The sequence below is a fragment of the Gouania willdenowi genome, chromosome 2, assembly GCF_900634775.1.
Source record: "Gouania willdenowi chromosome 2, fGouWil2.1, whole genome shotgun sequence".
In the NCBI taxonomy this organism is placed as follows: Eukaryota; Metazoa; Chordata; class Actinopteri; order Blenniiformes; family Gobiesocidae; genus Gouania; species Gouania willdenowi.
Genome location: NC_041045.1, coordinates 1,915,564 through 1,932,438, shown reverse-complemented (window position 1 = coordinate 1,932,438; position 16,875 = coordinate 1,915,564). Strand labels below are relative to the sequence as shown.

At 41.4% G+C, this 16,875-nt stretch overlaps 5 protein-coding genes across 7 annotated transcripts in view; all 5 read left to right on the top strand.

The window, feature by feature from the left end:
* The first annotated feature begins 302 nt into the window (after positions 1-302).
* sonb (SON DNA and RNA binding protein b) lies at positions 303-9,079 on the top strand. 3 transcript variants are annotated; one of them, XM_028465069.1, is made up of 20 exons: positions 306-595; positions 773-907; positions 1,763-1,797; positions 2,405-2,595; positions 2,677-2,828; positions 4,439-4,560; positions 4,648-4,897; positions 5,567-5,748; positions 5,824-5,976; positions 6,082-6,257; positions 6,326-6,478; positions 7,147-7,233; positions 7,318-7,527; positions 7,616-7,726; positions 7,794-7,910; positions 7,978-8,125; positions 8,204-8,272; positions 8,361-8,476; positions 8,562-8,663; positions 8,763-9,078. In XM_028465069.1, exons 1-20 carry the CDS (start codon positions 513-515, stop codon positions 8,838-8,840), a joined length of 2,670 nt encoding a protein of 889 aa, XP_028320870.1. In that variant the 5' UTR covers positions 306-512; the 3' UTR covers positions 8,841-9,078. The 3 variants fall into 3 exon arrangements, with proteins under 3 accessions (XP_028320854.1, XP_028320862.1, XP_028320870.1); XM_028465053.1 differs by having other exon boundaries at positions 303-595; positions 2,405-2,828; positions 8,763-9,079; XM_028465061.1 differs by having other exon boundaries at positions 304-595; positions 2,405-2,828; positions 6,326-6,460; positions 8,763-9,079.
* A 1,694-nt stretch (positions 9,080-10,773) lies between these two features.
* LOC114475034 (histone H2A) lies at positions 10,774-14,362 on the top strand. Its single transcript, XM_028465732.1, has 2 exons — positions 10,774-10,820; positions 13,835-14,362. Exon 2 carries the CDS (start codon positions 13,898-13,900, stop codon positions 14,282-14,284), a length of 387 nt encoding a protein of 128 aa, XP_028321533.1. The 5' UTR covers positions 10,774-10,820; positions 13,835-13,897; the 3' UTR covers positions 14,285-14,362.
* On the top strand, positions 10,815-11,282 carry LOC114475060 (histone H4). Its single transcript, XM_028465765.1, has one exon. It carries the CDS (start codon positions 10,881-10,883, stop codon positions 11,190-11,192), a length of 312 nt encoding a protein of 103 aa, XP_028321566.1. The 5' UTR covers positions 10,815-10,880; the 3' UTR covers positions 11,193-11,282.
* Positions 12,200-12,670, top strand: LOC114475042 (histone H2B 1/2-like). Its single transcript, XM_028465744.1, has one exon. The coding sequence runs from the start codon at positions 12,212-12,214 to the stop codon at positions 12,587-12,589; it is 378 nt and encodes a 125-aa protein (XP_028321545.1). The 5' UTR covers positions 12,200-12,211; the 3' UTR covers positions 12,590-12,670.
* Positions 14,363-15,013: 651 nt separating the features above from the next.
* The window catches only part of LOC114475025 (histone H3), a 16,330-nt gene continuing 14,468 nt past the window's right edge, over positions 15,014-16,875 (top strand). Inside the window, exon 1 of the mRNA XM_028465721.1 lies at positions 15,014-15,614. Coding sequence (XP_028321522.1) covers positions 15,208-15,614 — 407 coding nt within the window. The 5' untranslated portion in view covers positions 15,014-15,207. The remainder of the gene's footprint in view (positions 15,615-16,875) is intronic.

Here is a 16,875-nt window from a genome sequence, read left to right as displayed (position 1 = left end):
AAAAGGACAGGAAAAATATAGAAAACCACTCAAAAAACGCATCTCACAAAGACACAAAAATATATATATATATACACAAAAGAACTAGAATACACAATGATTTTAAAAACAAATGGCAAAAAAAAAATGACAACAAATTTAAGGACAATAAAATCCTTTGTTCTTTCCTGTTATTATTGATGTGACCCTCAGATCTGAAAATATAGATGAATGAATGAAGTGACATTCTTTCCATGCATAACTTCTCTTTAGTTTAGGTCACGTGATCGGTCGGTCATTGTCCAGTTTAGGTCGCGTGACTAAGACTAAACTTTACCCTAAAAATTAAGATATTGGGTTATAACCTTAATCCTAAAACACTACGTAGTACTGGACGTTGTCCGTCCGCAACCGCACAAATAGACACTTTCTTCACGGATAATCCACTGGGTGGCGGTAATGCGCGAACTCGTAGTTTGACAACCGCCATAAAACCTCAGAAGAAGAAGACGAGCTTGGATGGACACCGAAACATGGCGGCGAATTTGGAGGAAATCTTCCAGAGTTTTATTCTGCACAAAATCAAAGAAATTGAAGATCAAGATGAGGATAAAAGGTGCGTGTTTGTAGCTCTTTTAAATGTTGAACGTAAGCTAAGTCTAAATGGTGCTGCAGCAGTAACGGTGTGGGTGAACACAGCGTCCCCTCGTGCTAACTGTTTATTGCTATGCATTTGTTTGTGTTTATGATAAAACCGTTGCTGGGAAAATAACGCTGTTACGTCCCCGTGCAGCACTGCTGTCGGCGAATCTCACGCGGGTGAAACGGACAAACCGTCCGAAAGCAGCAAAGTGAAGAAACACAAGAAGCAGAAGAAACACAAGAGCAAGAAGAAGAAACGGAGCCGAGAGGCGGACAGCTCGGCCAGGTGAGCCACTAGATTAACACCGGTGTTACGGATTAAGTGAGGACTGTTCCGTATGATGGTCGACTTCCGGTAGGGTCGCTAGCTTCAGATGTTGTGACGTCTGCCCTCGTTGTTGACGCTTTTCCCCAAAGTTGTAAAGTGTTAGCAATGGTTAATAGCACGTGAGCAACAGAGGTGTAAAGAGTTGTGATGTATTTTACTCAAGTAAAAGTACCGTTACTTGATTGAAAGTGTTTATCAAAGTAAAAAAAAAGACTACATACAGTAAACATCTCATGCATAAACATAAAAAGGAAGAGATCAAATCTTGCACAATTGGAACTTATTTATAGTCCACAAGGGTATCTGCATACAATAAAAGGTTTGTCAAAATTTAACGATTTTTTTTCTTTAAATAAAATAACACCAATGAATTCAATTAAAAATGAAATGATCAGGTTCCAAGTATAGCTAAATTCATAAACTACAGTTGAACACAGGATTTTTCCTTCTGTGTGTGAACTCAAATGTGGTCACGTTAATGTGGCTACATCCCAATTTTATTTCACAATCTACATTTTACCAGGTGTGTAAAGCAAGGGACTGATTTACAACACTTCTCATTTACAAAAAAAAAAAAAATTCATACGCACGTGAAGCGCCTCTCGCTACTCACACTCTGATTGAATGGCTTTACAGAAATGAGCGTAAAGCACATTCTGATCCTCTCTCACAACATCTGCAGCCGTAGCAGCAGCTAGCAACACTAACAGAAGGCGGTTGCCAGTAAAGCCATAAATCTGTGACTAACCTGGAATGCAAAAAGAAGGTTTTGTGAGTTTTTGGCATCAACTTTTGTATTTTCTATGTCTACAGTAGAGAGACACCGACAGAGTCCACTAAGCAGCAAGGTTGGTGCTTTTTCTCACTTCTAATATTTAATTGTGTTACGACCCCCTCTAGGATGTAATACCAAGGCTTGAGGGGCCACAACATAAACATAAAAAGGATTAAAGTATGAATTAAAAGGGACTGGAGATTCTGGCCAAACTAAACAAAACCAAAGAGGACACTGGGCCAATCCTATACAGGGCCGTCGACCCAGCGCCCACCCTCTAAACTACAATTAACTACAGCTACATAATCACGAAAACGGGACTACCAGAAATCTCCTGCCTAAACTAAAATAACAAACTTACAGATGATGTCGAGTGAGGAGCTGAAGAACTCTCCCCACATGTCTGATGTTGTGCCTTCTTCCTTCTGGTCCTCTCAGCCCTTTATACAGCTCCTCCTCCCTCTCCACCTAATTACTGATGTGAATCAGGTGTGTTAAGAGAGAGGGAGGAAGGGCAGGCTGAGAGGCCAGGAGGCACCACCCGTAACAACTGTCTTACAATTATGCACCTACTTTTTATTCAGTTTGTTCTTGTTTTTTAGTTTTTAATGCTTGTAACTTGTACTAAATCTTATGAAGTATTTATGATCGTGAAGTGACTCACTAGTCTTCTAATTCAGACGGGGATCATAAGAAAGACCGCAGGCATCATTCTTCAGGGAAGAAGAAGAAGAAGAAGAAGAAGAAAAGGAAGAGGAAAGACGACGAGCTCTCCTCAGACTCGGACACGGCGAGGAAGACGGACAGTGTGACCACGCGGAGCCTATCAGAGGGGAGGCAGGAGGAGCTGCCTGACATCATTCCAAAACAGGTGAAGCCCAACGAGCCCCAGAGGAGTAAACAGGCCAATCAGCAGCTGCGTGCGCTGAGATGCTGTGCTACTCTCACACAGGACAGCACCAGTAAAGGCAGAGGAACGGAGGACAGTCATGGATGTTCACCCTCGCATTTCCACACTCGTTTACATTCCTGCACCGTGAAGGAGAAGCCGGAGTCACTTAGCGGCTCCCAGGCAATTTTCCGGTGTCCCCCGACCAGCTCCAGGTTGGTACCAACTTTACCTGTTGATGGTCAACACCGGGGTTGGGGTCAATTACATTTTTCTGTTTACATTTTCACAACAACATTTACATTTTCAATTACCCATGTTTAATTACAATTAAATTACGATTACAGTTACCAGCATTTTCCCCAATTACAATTAAATTACATTTATTTTTTTATCCTCAGAAAGTCAATTACACTTACGTTCTCAGTAACTAAAGTCACAGTCACAATTACTGAGCCAGAAATAAATAACCTAATTAAAGTTAACCTTCCTGTTGTTAGCTTTCTGTTAGCATCTCAAATTATAACAGGTCCTAAATAAGCTGTAAAATACACTAAAAACCAATATCTATTATCTAATTTTTTATTAGGCGTCCTAATCAATGAAAATATAGGTTTTAATAAATTTTTTTAAATGGTAAAATGTGGGAAAGCTTGATGTGAAACATATTTTAATTACATATGTGTAGAACTGTATATAAAACTGTAAAATGGTTCTCCAGTTGTGTATTAAGTTATAATTGACAATTTTTATAGGATTGTCATGGCAATTACAATAACAAAGTCAATAATCTGAACTCAATTACAATTTATTTACTATTAAGACAGCAACAGATGTTTTAAATTGTGCCATAATTGTAAATAATTATCATTTACACAATTACATTTATAATTGACCCCAACCCTGGTCAATACTATATGTAGTGCAATCTTTTTGCGACAACAATGCATGTTTTATTATTGCAATTCAATAAATGAAATTATTTTATTGCATAATTGTGACCATCACCAGCCCTCCTTAAGGAAGCATATACAAAATTGTATTAAAGGGAGGATATCAGGCTTTACACAATCAGGATTTTTGGGCTGATCACGATTAGTGAGTTTAAAAAAAAAACGATCACTGATCATATGATTTCAGGTTGGTTTTTTTAGGTACTGACCGAATGCCTTCGGTACTACCCGATACAGATTCACAGAAAATCAAAGGGTACCGTGTTTCTGGACTTAAACACATCCTTATGACTGAGGGAGTGGAATTGTTGAAGAATTTATATGCAGGACATAAACAAAATAAACACGCGCGCACACACACAGTCCGCTCCAACCAGAGACATTTTTTGAGGTTTGCTCGTAGGTTTTCACCTTTGTGTGTAAATGTGAGTGAAATAAAACCATGTCACGTAAAGCAAACAACTCTTCTGTGTAAATGAGACGATAAAACAATGCAATGAGAGCATCTACTGAAAGTTTCATCAAAACAATGACGTCATCGATCTGATTGTCAAATTAAGACATTACAGCCGATCACATCGATGTAAAGCCTAGAGAATATAACTAGAGAGTGCAGTGTTGCACCTAGGTGAGGGGGGACGAGAACAGGGAAGAGGGAGTCAGGGTAGTACAATAGAAGGGGTGGGGAAGAGTAGACTATTTTAAGGTGGGAGAGTGCAATGTAGTGTTATAGCTGTGCATATTGTGTTGCAGAATCTGTGTCACAGTCTGGTGACAAGTGTTGAGAAAATGAAGGAGTGAGTGGGTATACACAAAACTGATATTTGGGATCAGAGAGTGAATCTCATGTTTGCTGTATCCTGACATGTCAGCCCGTCCAAGAAGGCGCCAACGCCGGATGACCCTGCACCTTGTCCCTCAGAGCCTCTCCAGCCCACCTTCCCCCAAAGACAACAGGAAGTTGCTGAGGAGCAGAGCGAGACAGACAAACTGGGTATACTGGTTATAATGTTTCACCCTCACAGCTTTCAATTCAGTTCTTCTGTCTGCTCTTAACAAGTCATTGTTGATGCTGTTCCAGAATCTGATGCGTTGCCGTCAGCAACGAGCAAACCCGAACGCGTTGCAGAGCGAAAACCGACTAAAGACTCGCTAACTGACAAGAAATCACCGGCAAAGAGGACCAGAAGGCTGTCACGGTCCCCTCACAGGAGCAAAGAAAGGAGGCCCTTGACGAGGGCGAAGTCGTCCCGCTCACCACACAGGAGCCACAGGCGGAGGTCAAGGTCCAGGAGCCCCTCACACAGGAAAAGATCACGGTCAAGGTCAAGGTAGAGACACCACGTCATTGGTTTAGTATGGGCAGCAAAGCTGAGGTCATAACAGTTTAGCATAAAGCTAAATTAACTATTTATTAGAAAGGACACATCACATTAAGAAGGTAACATCTATAATGTGTATTTCAAACCTTTCTAAACAAGGCTGCATTAAAAAAGATGTAGAACACAATGGCAATAATAACTTCAGGTATCTCTACTTAGTATTTATTTTTGATGCTTTTAATTACTGCATTTTTATGTAAACATCCATACTTTTTACATTATGATAATTGTTACATTGTCTCACTCTACTTGGCAATAAAACTATTCTGATTCTTACAACTGTCTAGTTAGGTTCTCCTAGCTTTACGGAGGAAAAAAGTAAACAGTGTGAGGGAAAAGTAAACACAGAGAGGAAAGATAATGCTGTAGAAGCTGCATTGCCAGGTTGAGTTTATTGTGTTCGAAGCAGGCAGTCTAGGTGCCATTTGTTGGATTTTTCACTATTTCTGAGGGAAATTAACAGCTTTATCTGGCAACGCACAACAGACGGGTTTGCCTGACATAGATGTAAATCAAGAAGAAACCGATGAACTCATTCTATATTGTCTCTTAATATTATACCTGAAAGGATCGACTGTCGGATGTTATGAAATGAGTGAAACTGTTTGTCATGCGTAGGTCAAGAGGCCACAAGTACCGTAGATCTCGCTCTCGATCCCGCAGTCGGATAAGAAGTGTCTACAGCCAGAGGGACCGTTGGAAACGAGAGCCCAGCCACTCCCCCGTGCTTGTGCTCCGTAAAAAACGATCGCCTGCTCGGAAAGTCCCGAGCACCAGCCCTCAGCGCGTCAGTGACCTGGGTTAGAAATCGCTCCATCGTCGCACTGTAACTTACCAGCAATAAGATAAAATGTTGACTCAGAGCCGTTTCTCAGATAAGGAGCAGTTGTTGGAGATTGCCAAGGCCAACGCGGCCGCCATGTGCGCCAAAGCTGGAATGCCGGTCCCTGCCTGCCTTAGGTCCTCCATGCTCCCGCTGACTCTGCCAAACCTGGCCATGAACGCTGCCATGGCCAGTATGACTGCTGGTGTGTATCTGATCTGCCTCTGCCTTCCTCAATGTTGTGCTTTCAAAAATCCAATTTCACCTGAATGTAGTTGATGTTATCCCTTTGTGTATCACGCCCCACCAGCCACAGTCACAGCAGCCCTGTCCAACATTGGTGCCCTGTCCTCCCTCCTCCCTCTGCCGTGCATCGTCAACAAACCTCCCAGCAATCCTTCGCAGGCTCACATGGCTGCTTTGGAGGAAGTGAAGAAGAAAGTGGAAAAACAAGCCAACAGCATCAGCATCAAAGAGTTTACTGAAGTAAGTGCACAGGCTTAAACACACTCATGCTAGCATGCAAGGGTTCAACTAACAGTGTGTGTTTGCAGAAATGCAAGATGATCGTTGACAGCACTGGAGAGCTGCCGGTGGCGGCGCCTCACGTCTCCGACGACGAGGATGATGGGAAACCTTTCGGAGGGTCGACGCTCCGAGAGCAAAAAGCCATCAACTTCAGCATTATTGTAAAGCCTCCTCACATTGTGTGTATGAGCTAAGTGTTGGATGCTAACAGCGACTCTAAAGAATGTTGCAAATTACCATTAAAGAGTCTACTAATATAATAATTCTGAATAATTAAAGGCATCCTCCAAGTTTGGCCTAAAATCTTTAAAATGTACTCATTTGAAGATCTATGCCTAATAAAACGCATTTTTATGCACCATTTTGTTGTTACATCCTAGACTAGGCCCAAACACATCCAGACAGGCCAGAACCAGTAAAGCACCCTTATGCATTCTTTTCCATGCAGGCATGTATTAGATATCCCATATTGCACTGGGGCAAAAAATTTAACGTTAACAAATTACTGACTTTGAAGTTTAGTACTTAGCTGATCAGAGCATGCCTGGAAGCGGGCTCTGGTTCCCATTGACTCCGATGTTCTACAAAGCACGGCTTGATGAATGAATTACTTTTTAGTGTTTTATTCAGTTGGGCTGCTGCGAGCCTGCTATGCTAACTGTTCAACAGCGCTATGTCACCGGGTAGAAACCAGAGTCTGCTTTTTCTTTCCGCTTGAGAGAATTTTATCGCATGCCTGCTCACCAAAAGTAACAATCAATGGATATCATTATCACTTAGGAGAAGAAATTGTTTGTGTTCAACATTGAGTGATTTTGTTCTCTTTTTTTTTTTTTTGTATTATCAGAACACTATGATTCGCCCAGGAGTGCGGAGCGATGCCGACAGGGCCAAGGAGTTCCCCGTGTCCTCAGGATCCCAACATCGCAAGAAGGTTTGAAGACATGTTGTGTTTTAAAGACTTAATTCAACCGTGCCACTGGTGTTGGGTCTTTGGTCACTGTGTTCCTCTCTGCAGGAGGGAGAGGGTCAGGCAGCCTATGGGGAGTGGGTTCTGGTGGAAGCCTTGGAAAAACCTGCAGCCACCAGCAAAAAGGCTTCGACTAGTGTACCTCTTGCCACGGCTACCGTATCCTTAGGAGAACCAGCGGCAGGGTCGTCTGAGGCTACCAAGCAGCCAGCGTTGGTCACAGACAGTGACAGTGTGTTTCCTGAGCCGCCCCTACAGGTAAGTGACAGGAATCAAACCAAGCCCTCCATCTCATTGACAGTCTGACAACGACCTCTGATATCAGTCCTGTGTTTTTGTCTCCCAGCCAGTAGACATCACACAAGCAGTAACAGAGAGGATTAAAGCCCAGAGGCGATTGGCTGAGAACCCCTACGACATCAGTGCCATCTGCATGCTGAGCCGGGCACAAGAACAGGTAAACACTTAGATCCCAATCTGATCTAAAATAAAACGGTCTGATTCAAGGAAACTTGCTCTGGTAGGTGGACGCTTGGGCCCAGTCCAACACGGTCCCCGGGCTCTTCACTGGCTCCACTGGGGCCCAGGTCCTCAGCTCCGAGGAGCTTTCTAACAGCGGCCCTCAAGCTTGGCTGAAGAAGGTAAGACACTTCATCCTCTACAGAAGATCAAAGCACTCTTTAACTTTGTTTCCTCTTTTGTGTTCAGGACCAGTTCCTCAGGGCAGCTCCAGTGTCGGGGGGCATGGGCGAGTTCCTGATGAGAAAAATGGGCTGGAGGACTGGAGAGGGTCTGGGCAGGAACCGGGAAGGCACAGTGGAACCAATCGTGATCGACTTCAAGGTCGACCGCAAAGGTACAACCTAATCATGCAGGAGTTTGTCAACGTGTTTTTTTAGGAAGCTGTACAGTAACCACTACCCCCACCTTGTAGGTCTTGTTGCTGAAGGAGAAAAGCCACAGAAGCAAACCGGGGGGCTGGTGGTCACCAAGGATCTGATGGGTAACCGACACACAGTGTGTCCAACAAAGCAGTCTTTCAACCGACGTCTGTGAGCTGGTTAACTAATGATGTGATTTGATCTCTCCAGGGAAGCACCCAGTGTCGGCGCTCATCGAGCTGTGCAACAAGAAACGAATAATGCAGCCCGACTTCATCATGGTCCATCACAGTGGTCCAGACCACCGCAAGAACTTCCTCTTCAAGGTGGGTTTGAGCTTTTCTGGCCATTGAAAGGAAGACTCTACATTTATTCTTATTCTTTGGCTGTAAATGTCTTCTATTCTGTCAGGTCACAGTGAACGGCGTGGACTACCAACCTCAGACTGCCAGTCCCAACAAGAAACACGCCAAGGCCATGGCGGCAACCGTCGCCCTACAGGCCCTGGGAGAGGTAACGCATATGCGTACAAAGAAATACCACAGCATCTTCTACTCCTCTGCTTAAATTAGTTTGAATGAGCCACTCTGATTAGATTTCTATGACTTCTAGGTTCCCGTGGATGGCCCAGGACTGTACACCGGCCCTGTATTCACAGCTGCTTCCACTGGCCCCCTCTTCTCCACGTAAACCCAGTCACTCCTCGTCCTCTCAGTGATGCAGAACACGTCACACTTGTACAGCTTAGATGTCAGAGCGCACATTTAACCTTGGTAGTTAACAGATGTTTCAAAGCTGTGCTGTGAAGAGTTCTGTCTATCAGTGTTTGTTCAGTTCTTGGTGTTGTGGGTCTTGTAGTCGTTCTGTGGCTCGCCAGCTAATGTTTCCCAAAAAAGCCTGGCCAAGTAGATTGCAGCCTGCCTGAACTCTGTAAAGATGAATAAAGATTTTATTTATACATCAGAAAGTCTTCACATCTTCCCGATCCTGTTTTTTTTTTTTTTTAGAAGAAAAATCAGGGCTCTCGCCTTTATTTATTGTCATCAGTGACGTGCTGTCAAGGTAGGCAGTGAATTCATATTTTGATTATTTGTTTTAATTATAATATAATTATAAATTATTTTTTTCCATTTCCAATAGCCTACAGTACCTATAAGTTTGAAAGTGTCCGCATTTTGTGTTTCATAGCCCAAATGACTAAACAGCGCTATTTCCTGGAACAGCTGCACAGTCTCACTCCGCTGTAAGGCAGAGGGAGGCCACACCCCCTCCCAAAGGCACGTTGCTCCTCTGCCTCTGTTCCCATTGTGTGGTTTTACGTGTTTGCGCATGCGCAGTCAGGTCCCGAAGATGAAAACCATTTACGTCAAAAGGCAGCGTAGCGAGCTGCCTTTGGACGTAACCGTGCTATGCTAAATGCTATAGTAAGTTCATAGTACATTAGTGAATTGATATCACGTGACCGCTGCTGCTATGTTCTTTAGCTAGTGGGCGGGATAACACTACAGTGTGGATGACAGCGCTGGAGACGATGGAGAAACTTTTTTTTGAGGAAAAATGACAGCTTTTGAAAGATGGAGACCAACACCTGAGTTACCAGACCTTCAGCAAAGGTAAGGTCAGAAAATGTTTCATACTTTTCACAGTGAATGGAGTAAAAGGAAGGATTGAGTTTGTGGATGAGCCTCATTGAGGCTGTTCTGAGTTGTTGTCTTTTTCTCTGTTTCTGTTTCCAACACAAACAACGGATGCACTGCCGTGTCATGAGATATATCTTGTTGGGAGAGTATGGAGGCTATATTAATGAATTGTTTGTTTCTTTAATGGTGTTTTACGATGTTGATTATGTTAGATTTTGTATGCAGGGAGAGTTTTTTTCACTTACCATGTGTCGAGCTGATATGGGATGGTATTAATGTTTAGAAATACACACAGATTTGATGTGATCAATGTGTAAGATCACATGAACAAAAATATGAGGACAAAAAAAAACAAAACTTTTCAATTTTGAGCAATTTCCAGTGAATCAGATCGCGTGATTGAGTTGCTAGAATCGCGTGAGTCTGATTTTGTGATTGTAAGGTATAAAAACTTTAAAAAGTTATTGCAATCATGAGATCCTAAAGACGAGTAGAAATATAATGCACACACTTAAATTGGGGTGAGAATGATGTAAGTCATGAAGAATGACGAAAATGTGGAGAACACAAAATTCGGAGGTCAAGTTCTATAAAGAGGCATGAAAATGGAAAAAAGTTAAAGAAAAAATGCTGAGATTAGGCTATTATAAGTCCCTAAAAACTAGTCCAAATTAGATGAGCACACTTAAACTGGGATAAACAATACACGCTGAGTCAAGGCGAGAAAAAAAAAATGAAATGAGGTGAAATATGATCAAAAACGAATTCTAGAAAAAAAGGTCTTTGGGGTCGCCAAAACGTCTTGAAATCAAAATGGGGTCACAATCCATATTTTTACAACATATGTGAATATCTGATTGGTTTGTTTGTTTTTCGGACCAAACACCAATAACAAAAATAGATCTGCAATGTCGGCGCTGTCTGTAGTTTCTGCTGTGAGTCTGTAGGTGGCAGCAAAGAGCTGTTTATGAAGATCCACAGAAGAAGAAAGTATCCGCCCCCTGTCTACTGTCACGTCCTCAGTTCAGAGGTAAGTTCCTTTGCTAATATAGCTGAGTCACATTCGTTTAGAATAACCTCTATAGCAACAATGAGCGGTCGTGGTAAAGGAGGAAAAGGACTCGGTAAAGGAGGCGCTAAGCGTCACCGTAAAGTCCTCCGTGACAACATCCAGGGAATCACCAAACCTGCGATCCGCCGTCTGGCTCGTCGCGGTGGAGTGAAGCGTATCTCCGGTCTGATCTACGAGGAGACCCGCGGTGTGTTGAAGGTGTTCCTGGAGAACGTGATCCGTGATGCTGTGACCTACACTGAGCATGCAAAGAGGAAGACTGTGACCGCCATGGATGTGGTTTATGCTCTGAAGAGACAGGGACGCACTCTGTACGGATTTGGAGGATAAACTAACATTACCAACAACAAACAACGGTCCTTTTAAGGGCCACCCACATCTACATAAGAGCTGTAATCTTAAATATATTTATATAATGGAGTCTGTTTCATTAAGAGTTGTATATAAATAGTGAACGCCCCTGTCTTGAAAATCTACATAACCTACTGTATCTCAAACATTCGATATTTGATAGTTTCTGGTGTTATTTTCTGCATTTTAAAGGGGTTCTCTGACATCACTTTACCACTGTAGCTAATGAGCATTGATGGTATTCTAATTACACGTGGGTTTGTCTCACTTGCACATCTAAATCTCAACACTTTGGAGAGTAGGTTTACCACAAATATCCTGTAAAAAGTCATTTTTTAATAGGAATACAAAACCATAAGAAATTTACCTGCATGATAATTATTCAAATAGTTGTCAATTGACGAAGGTAATGGAAATAAATAAAAAAATATGAACACTTGAGTTCAGGATTATAAAACCCTAAAGAAATAACACCAAATGGGGCAGAAAATAGATTTATGGTCACTTCATTTCCCGCTCTCTGTGAAGTACCCCCTTAGTGCCACTGCGTACCCCTACTTGGGAAACACTGCTCTAAGCAACACATGGCCTATTACTGTTAAACATGTTTGGAAGAGTTTATATTTTATTACATTCATGCAGTTGCGGTTTTTGTATAAAATAATACAAGCAGACTTGCACAAATAATACAAAAATAATAGCGCACACACTTATGAATAGAGTAAAAATATATAGAAGAGTCGTTGGAACTTTTGTAAATGTATAAGTGATATAAACGTATAGAATATGTGTGAATTAGGGTACTTTTATACATGGCTGATGTTAAAAAAATTTAAACCTGAGGGGTAATTCAGTCACCGACAACACACCCCCATTTCTGAGCCAGCCAATCACAGACATAGACCAGCACAGCCTGATCTGCATAGAGTGTGTATAAGATCAGCGGATATGTAAGGTCAACATGTTATTCTTCGTTTGGTAAAACCTGAAGAACAACCATGCCTGAACCCGCCAAGCCAGCGCCCAAGAAGGGCTCCAAGAAAGCAGTGAGTAAGACCGCTGCTGGTAAAGGAGGAAAGAAGAGGAGAAAGACCAGGAAGGAGAGTTACGCCATCTACGTCTACAAGGTGCTGAAACAGGTCCACCCTGATACCGGCATCTCCTCCAAGGCCATGAGCATCATGAACTCCTTTGTCAACGACATCTTCGAACGCATCGGAGGTGAAGCTTCTCGTCTGGCTCACTACAACAAACGCTCCACCATCACCTCCAGGGAGATCCAGACTGCTGTGCGTCTGCTGCTGCCCGGAGAGCTGGCCAAGCACGCCGTGTCTGAGGGCACCAAGGCTGTGACCAAATACACCAGCTCCAAGTAAACCTGGAGCACCTCTAAACATCAACACAACGGCTCTTTTAAGAGCCACCCACTACTACTACAGAGCATTACTGTCTGAACTTATTCTATAAATAACCCTTCAAGTGTTATTCTCAAATTAAGTTATGCTATGGTACTACAGGGGATACTTAAAGGGAATACCTAATCAAACATGTTTATTTTAGTAGTTTTTTAGTGTTAGTCTTATGTCTATAAAGTCAAAATATTTTTAACAAAACAGTAATAGAGCAACTCACAAAACGACAAAGATTAGAGAAACACATAGAATGAGAAGAAATATTTTATGTGAAAACAACAAACTGCAACATGGTACACAAAATGCAACAAAGACACTAAATGACATCAAAAACACACTGAGATAGAATCATTTAAATAATACCAACAAACACACAAAAAAAGAAAAACATACTGAATAACAAAATGACACCAAAAACACAGAAAATGATCTTGATTAGAAAATTAACTGTAAATTCAAAGGTCAGTCTTGGTTTCACATCAGGAGGGAGATGATAAATAAAAACTACAGAAATAAATATTTTCAAGAGGCACTACATGCTGTTTTATTCCCCTTATTGTTAATTCAATAATAACAAATAAAAATATGTGTAGCGTAAATCTTACACTGATTACAAGGCCTTGAGGGTTATGTGAAAACTATCTATTGTGCAGAGTGAATATTTGTATTTACAAAGGTTTTTGTTGCATTTAGAAACACGCCTGACGGAGTACTGAAATATAACAAAGCAGCAATATATGTCTATCTTCCAGTTATGTGATAACATGTGAGGCAATCACGTGACAATCATGCTATAATTAATATCTCCTAAACATCTAAACACCCTAGTTCATACACAATTAAGTTATATAGAAATATATATTAACACCATTATTGAATACTAGATAGATTGATCCAGAAAGGAAATATAAATACAGTAAAACATATGAATAAGATGTAAGTGAGGTGTTATAATGACTAATGGGTAATATTGCACATAGTTCGGCAGTGGAGGAACAATATTATATACTTATTAGTAAATGCTTACGTTTTTGTAGTCTGTCATGTTTATTTTGAAACGACAATGCAGCATTACATGAATCAATATATACAAACAATACAAGAATAAAAGAGTTGCTGGGCAGCCTCAAATAGCCACACCCCCTCTATGTGCCACTCTGCTTTTGATTGGTGCGTCACATTTCCTCCCGCTTTTTTTGTGCTTATAAGGCAGCAGCTCGGAGACAGAGATCACAGTTTCTTCCTGAAGTCTAGAAGATAAACTAATCCACGATGAGCGGCAGAGGAAAGACCGGAGGTAAGGCCAGAGCAAAGGCAAAGACCCGTTCATCCAGGGCTGGGCTTCAGTTCCCAGTGGGTCGTGTCCACAGACTGCTCCGTAAAGGCAACTATGCTCAGCGTGTCGGTGCCGGTGCCCCCGTCTATCTGGCGGCCGTGCTGGAGTATCTGACCGCTGAGATCCTGGAGCTGGCCGGAAACGCTGCCCGCGACAACAAGAAGACCCGTATCATCCCCCGTCACCTGCAGCTGGCTGTCCGCAACGACGAGGAGCTCAACAAACTGCTGGGTGGAGTGACCATCGCTCAGGGTGGTGTGCTGCCTAACATCCAGGCTGTGCTGCTGCCCAAGAAGACTGAGAAAGCTGCTAAGGCCAAGTAAAGATCTAACATCTAATAACACAACAAAGGCTCTTTTAAGAGCCACCCACACACTCTGAAAGAGCAAATATTCAATGTTCAGGAGCAACTCAGCCCCTTGACTAGCAGATCATTATAAAAACTGTTATTTATAATAAGTTGTGTGACGCTATATAATGAATACTAAATTTGTTATTATAAATATCCCAGTGAAATACTTGTTTCATATATTTAGTGTTCTCAATTGTGCATGGAACTTTGTCTTATTTGAATTCAGTGGATATACATTAAAAGTCTTTGCAGTTATCATAAATCAGTTTTGTCACACAGTACTTTAATGTGAGTAGTTTGAAACATTCTACAAACGTGAGAACATAATGTAGAATATATAAATTAAAAGAACAGAGCAATAATTACAGTATTTACAATATGCACAGTGAGCGATTGTGCAGATATAGATATGAAAATAAATATAACTAAGGTATATAACTGTAGTGCACAAGTATCACTATATATAAGTTGCTGGTGTGGTGTGTTGGGGCCACTGCCTTTAAACACTACATTACTTAATGTGATAAATTATTTCATATATATATATAGTCTTTAGATGGCACCTTTTTATGGGGAGAGATTTGTCTTTAAAATATATTCACAAATAGATCCACAATTTTCAATTTTTATTTTATTTTTACATTTTCACATGTTTTTCAGATCCATTTTTTTTTTAAATCATGATGAAACACGTGTAAATTGTCGATGTATTTGTGAATATTTAACTTTTGTTCCTGGTGCACACACTGTCCAATCAGCTGCGCACACTAAGGACCAATCAGCAGCAGGAACGTCACAGCCACGCGCCGCTTCACAGCCTGTCCCAGAGTTTAAAAGCAGCTTCGGCTGCACGAAGACGCATTTACTTCTTTCTCTGAGTAGAAGCACTGAACAATGGCCAGAACCAAGCAGACCGCCCGTAAGTCCACCGGAGGTAAAGCTCCCAGGAAGCAGTTGGCCACCAAGGCTGCCCGTAAAAGCGCCCCGGCCACCGGCGGAGTGAAGAAACCTCACCGCTACAGGCCCGGTACCGTGGCACTGAGAGAGATCCGTCGCTACCAGAAGTCCACCGAGCTGCTGATCCGCAAACTGCCCTTCCAGCGCCTCGTCCGCGAGATCGCTCAGGACTTCAAGACCGACCTGCGCTTCCAGAGCTCCGCCGTCATGGCTCTGCAGGAGGCCAGCGAGGCTTACCTGGTGGGTCTGTTCGAGGACACCAACCTGTGCGCCATCCACGCTAAGAGGGTCACCATCATGCCCAAAGACATCCAGCTGGCCCGCCGCATCCGTGGAGAGAGAGCGTAAATATTTAACAACAATACGCAAAAACAACGGCTCTTTTAAGAGCCACACACATCAAACCAAAGAGTTTCAATATCCTGCATTTTATCACTTATAATTTAAGAATGGCTGTAGGAAAACTGTAAAAATGTCAAAAATTGAATACAATTAACTACTACCAGCTATTCTGTAGCTTAATTTACATTAACATGTTCAGTGTTATTAAGATTTCAATATAGCATTGATTTGGTTATTTCATATATATTTTATAATGCATGTTGCTGCCATTTCCATCTGTTTGAATATTTTTGTCTTTTCTGTCATTATGGTATTAAGCTTATTCTCTCATACCATATAGTTATAATATGTAACATCGCTAACAATATATAACGCAATTCTAAAAGAAATTAAGTCTCTTAAATAAGTATGTATATATCTGCAAGGACTGGTGTGCTGCTATTGGTCAGCATCTGGTAAAAAGGTTTCCTATTGGACGACGGTCTGTTTAAAAAGTGCGCTGACTGTGAGCGGGAAGTCTGCAGCACAGGTGTAAACAAACAGGACGTTCCAGAAAATAATGCAAGTATGTCACTAACACTTTCCTGTCACTGTTTTTTGAGATTAACAACAAATGTAATTTACATTTATATACTCAAGGCACACAGAGGTTAAGGGTGACCAAAGCTTCCTACTCTTTTTGTGAGTTCTCGAGCGTCAGGATGTGGTAGCACAATATTATTGTTTAAAAATTGATTTGCTTTTGTACCCTTAGGGGTACGCGTACCCCTGGTTTTGAATCGCTGAGTTACAATGTTGTGGTAATTTTCATCCTTACATAAAATATAATGCTTTTATTGTTTTTATACACAAAGTACAGCAAAATTAAGAATTGACCTTGATATTATTGATATTACTAAGATGGTCTTAGACTAATAATCAAAAGCAATCCATTAAAGGAACATCAGATTTTCCCTTTGGTTTCAATACATCTGCATTTATTTATTTATTTAATGACAAAACATAAAACACTATTTTTTTAATTAATATCTACATTTTCTATTTTTATTGTTCGTGTTTGTTGCAATCTTTTCATATATGCATTTCATCTTAGAAGAAAAGATTAAATTTATTGACAGCAGTGATATTTTAAGCAATTAAATATTCCGAAAGAGTAGAATTTGTGATATTTATACAACAATTTGAAAATATTAGTTTTCTTATTATTGACAGAATAAAGAAATAAAGCTCGTGTGTGGTCATATTTAGGATTCTACTACACAA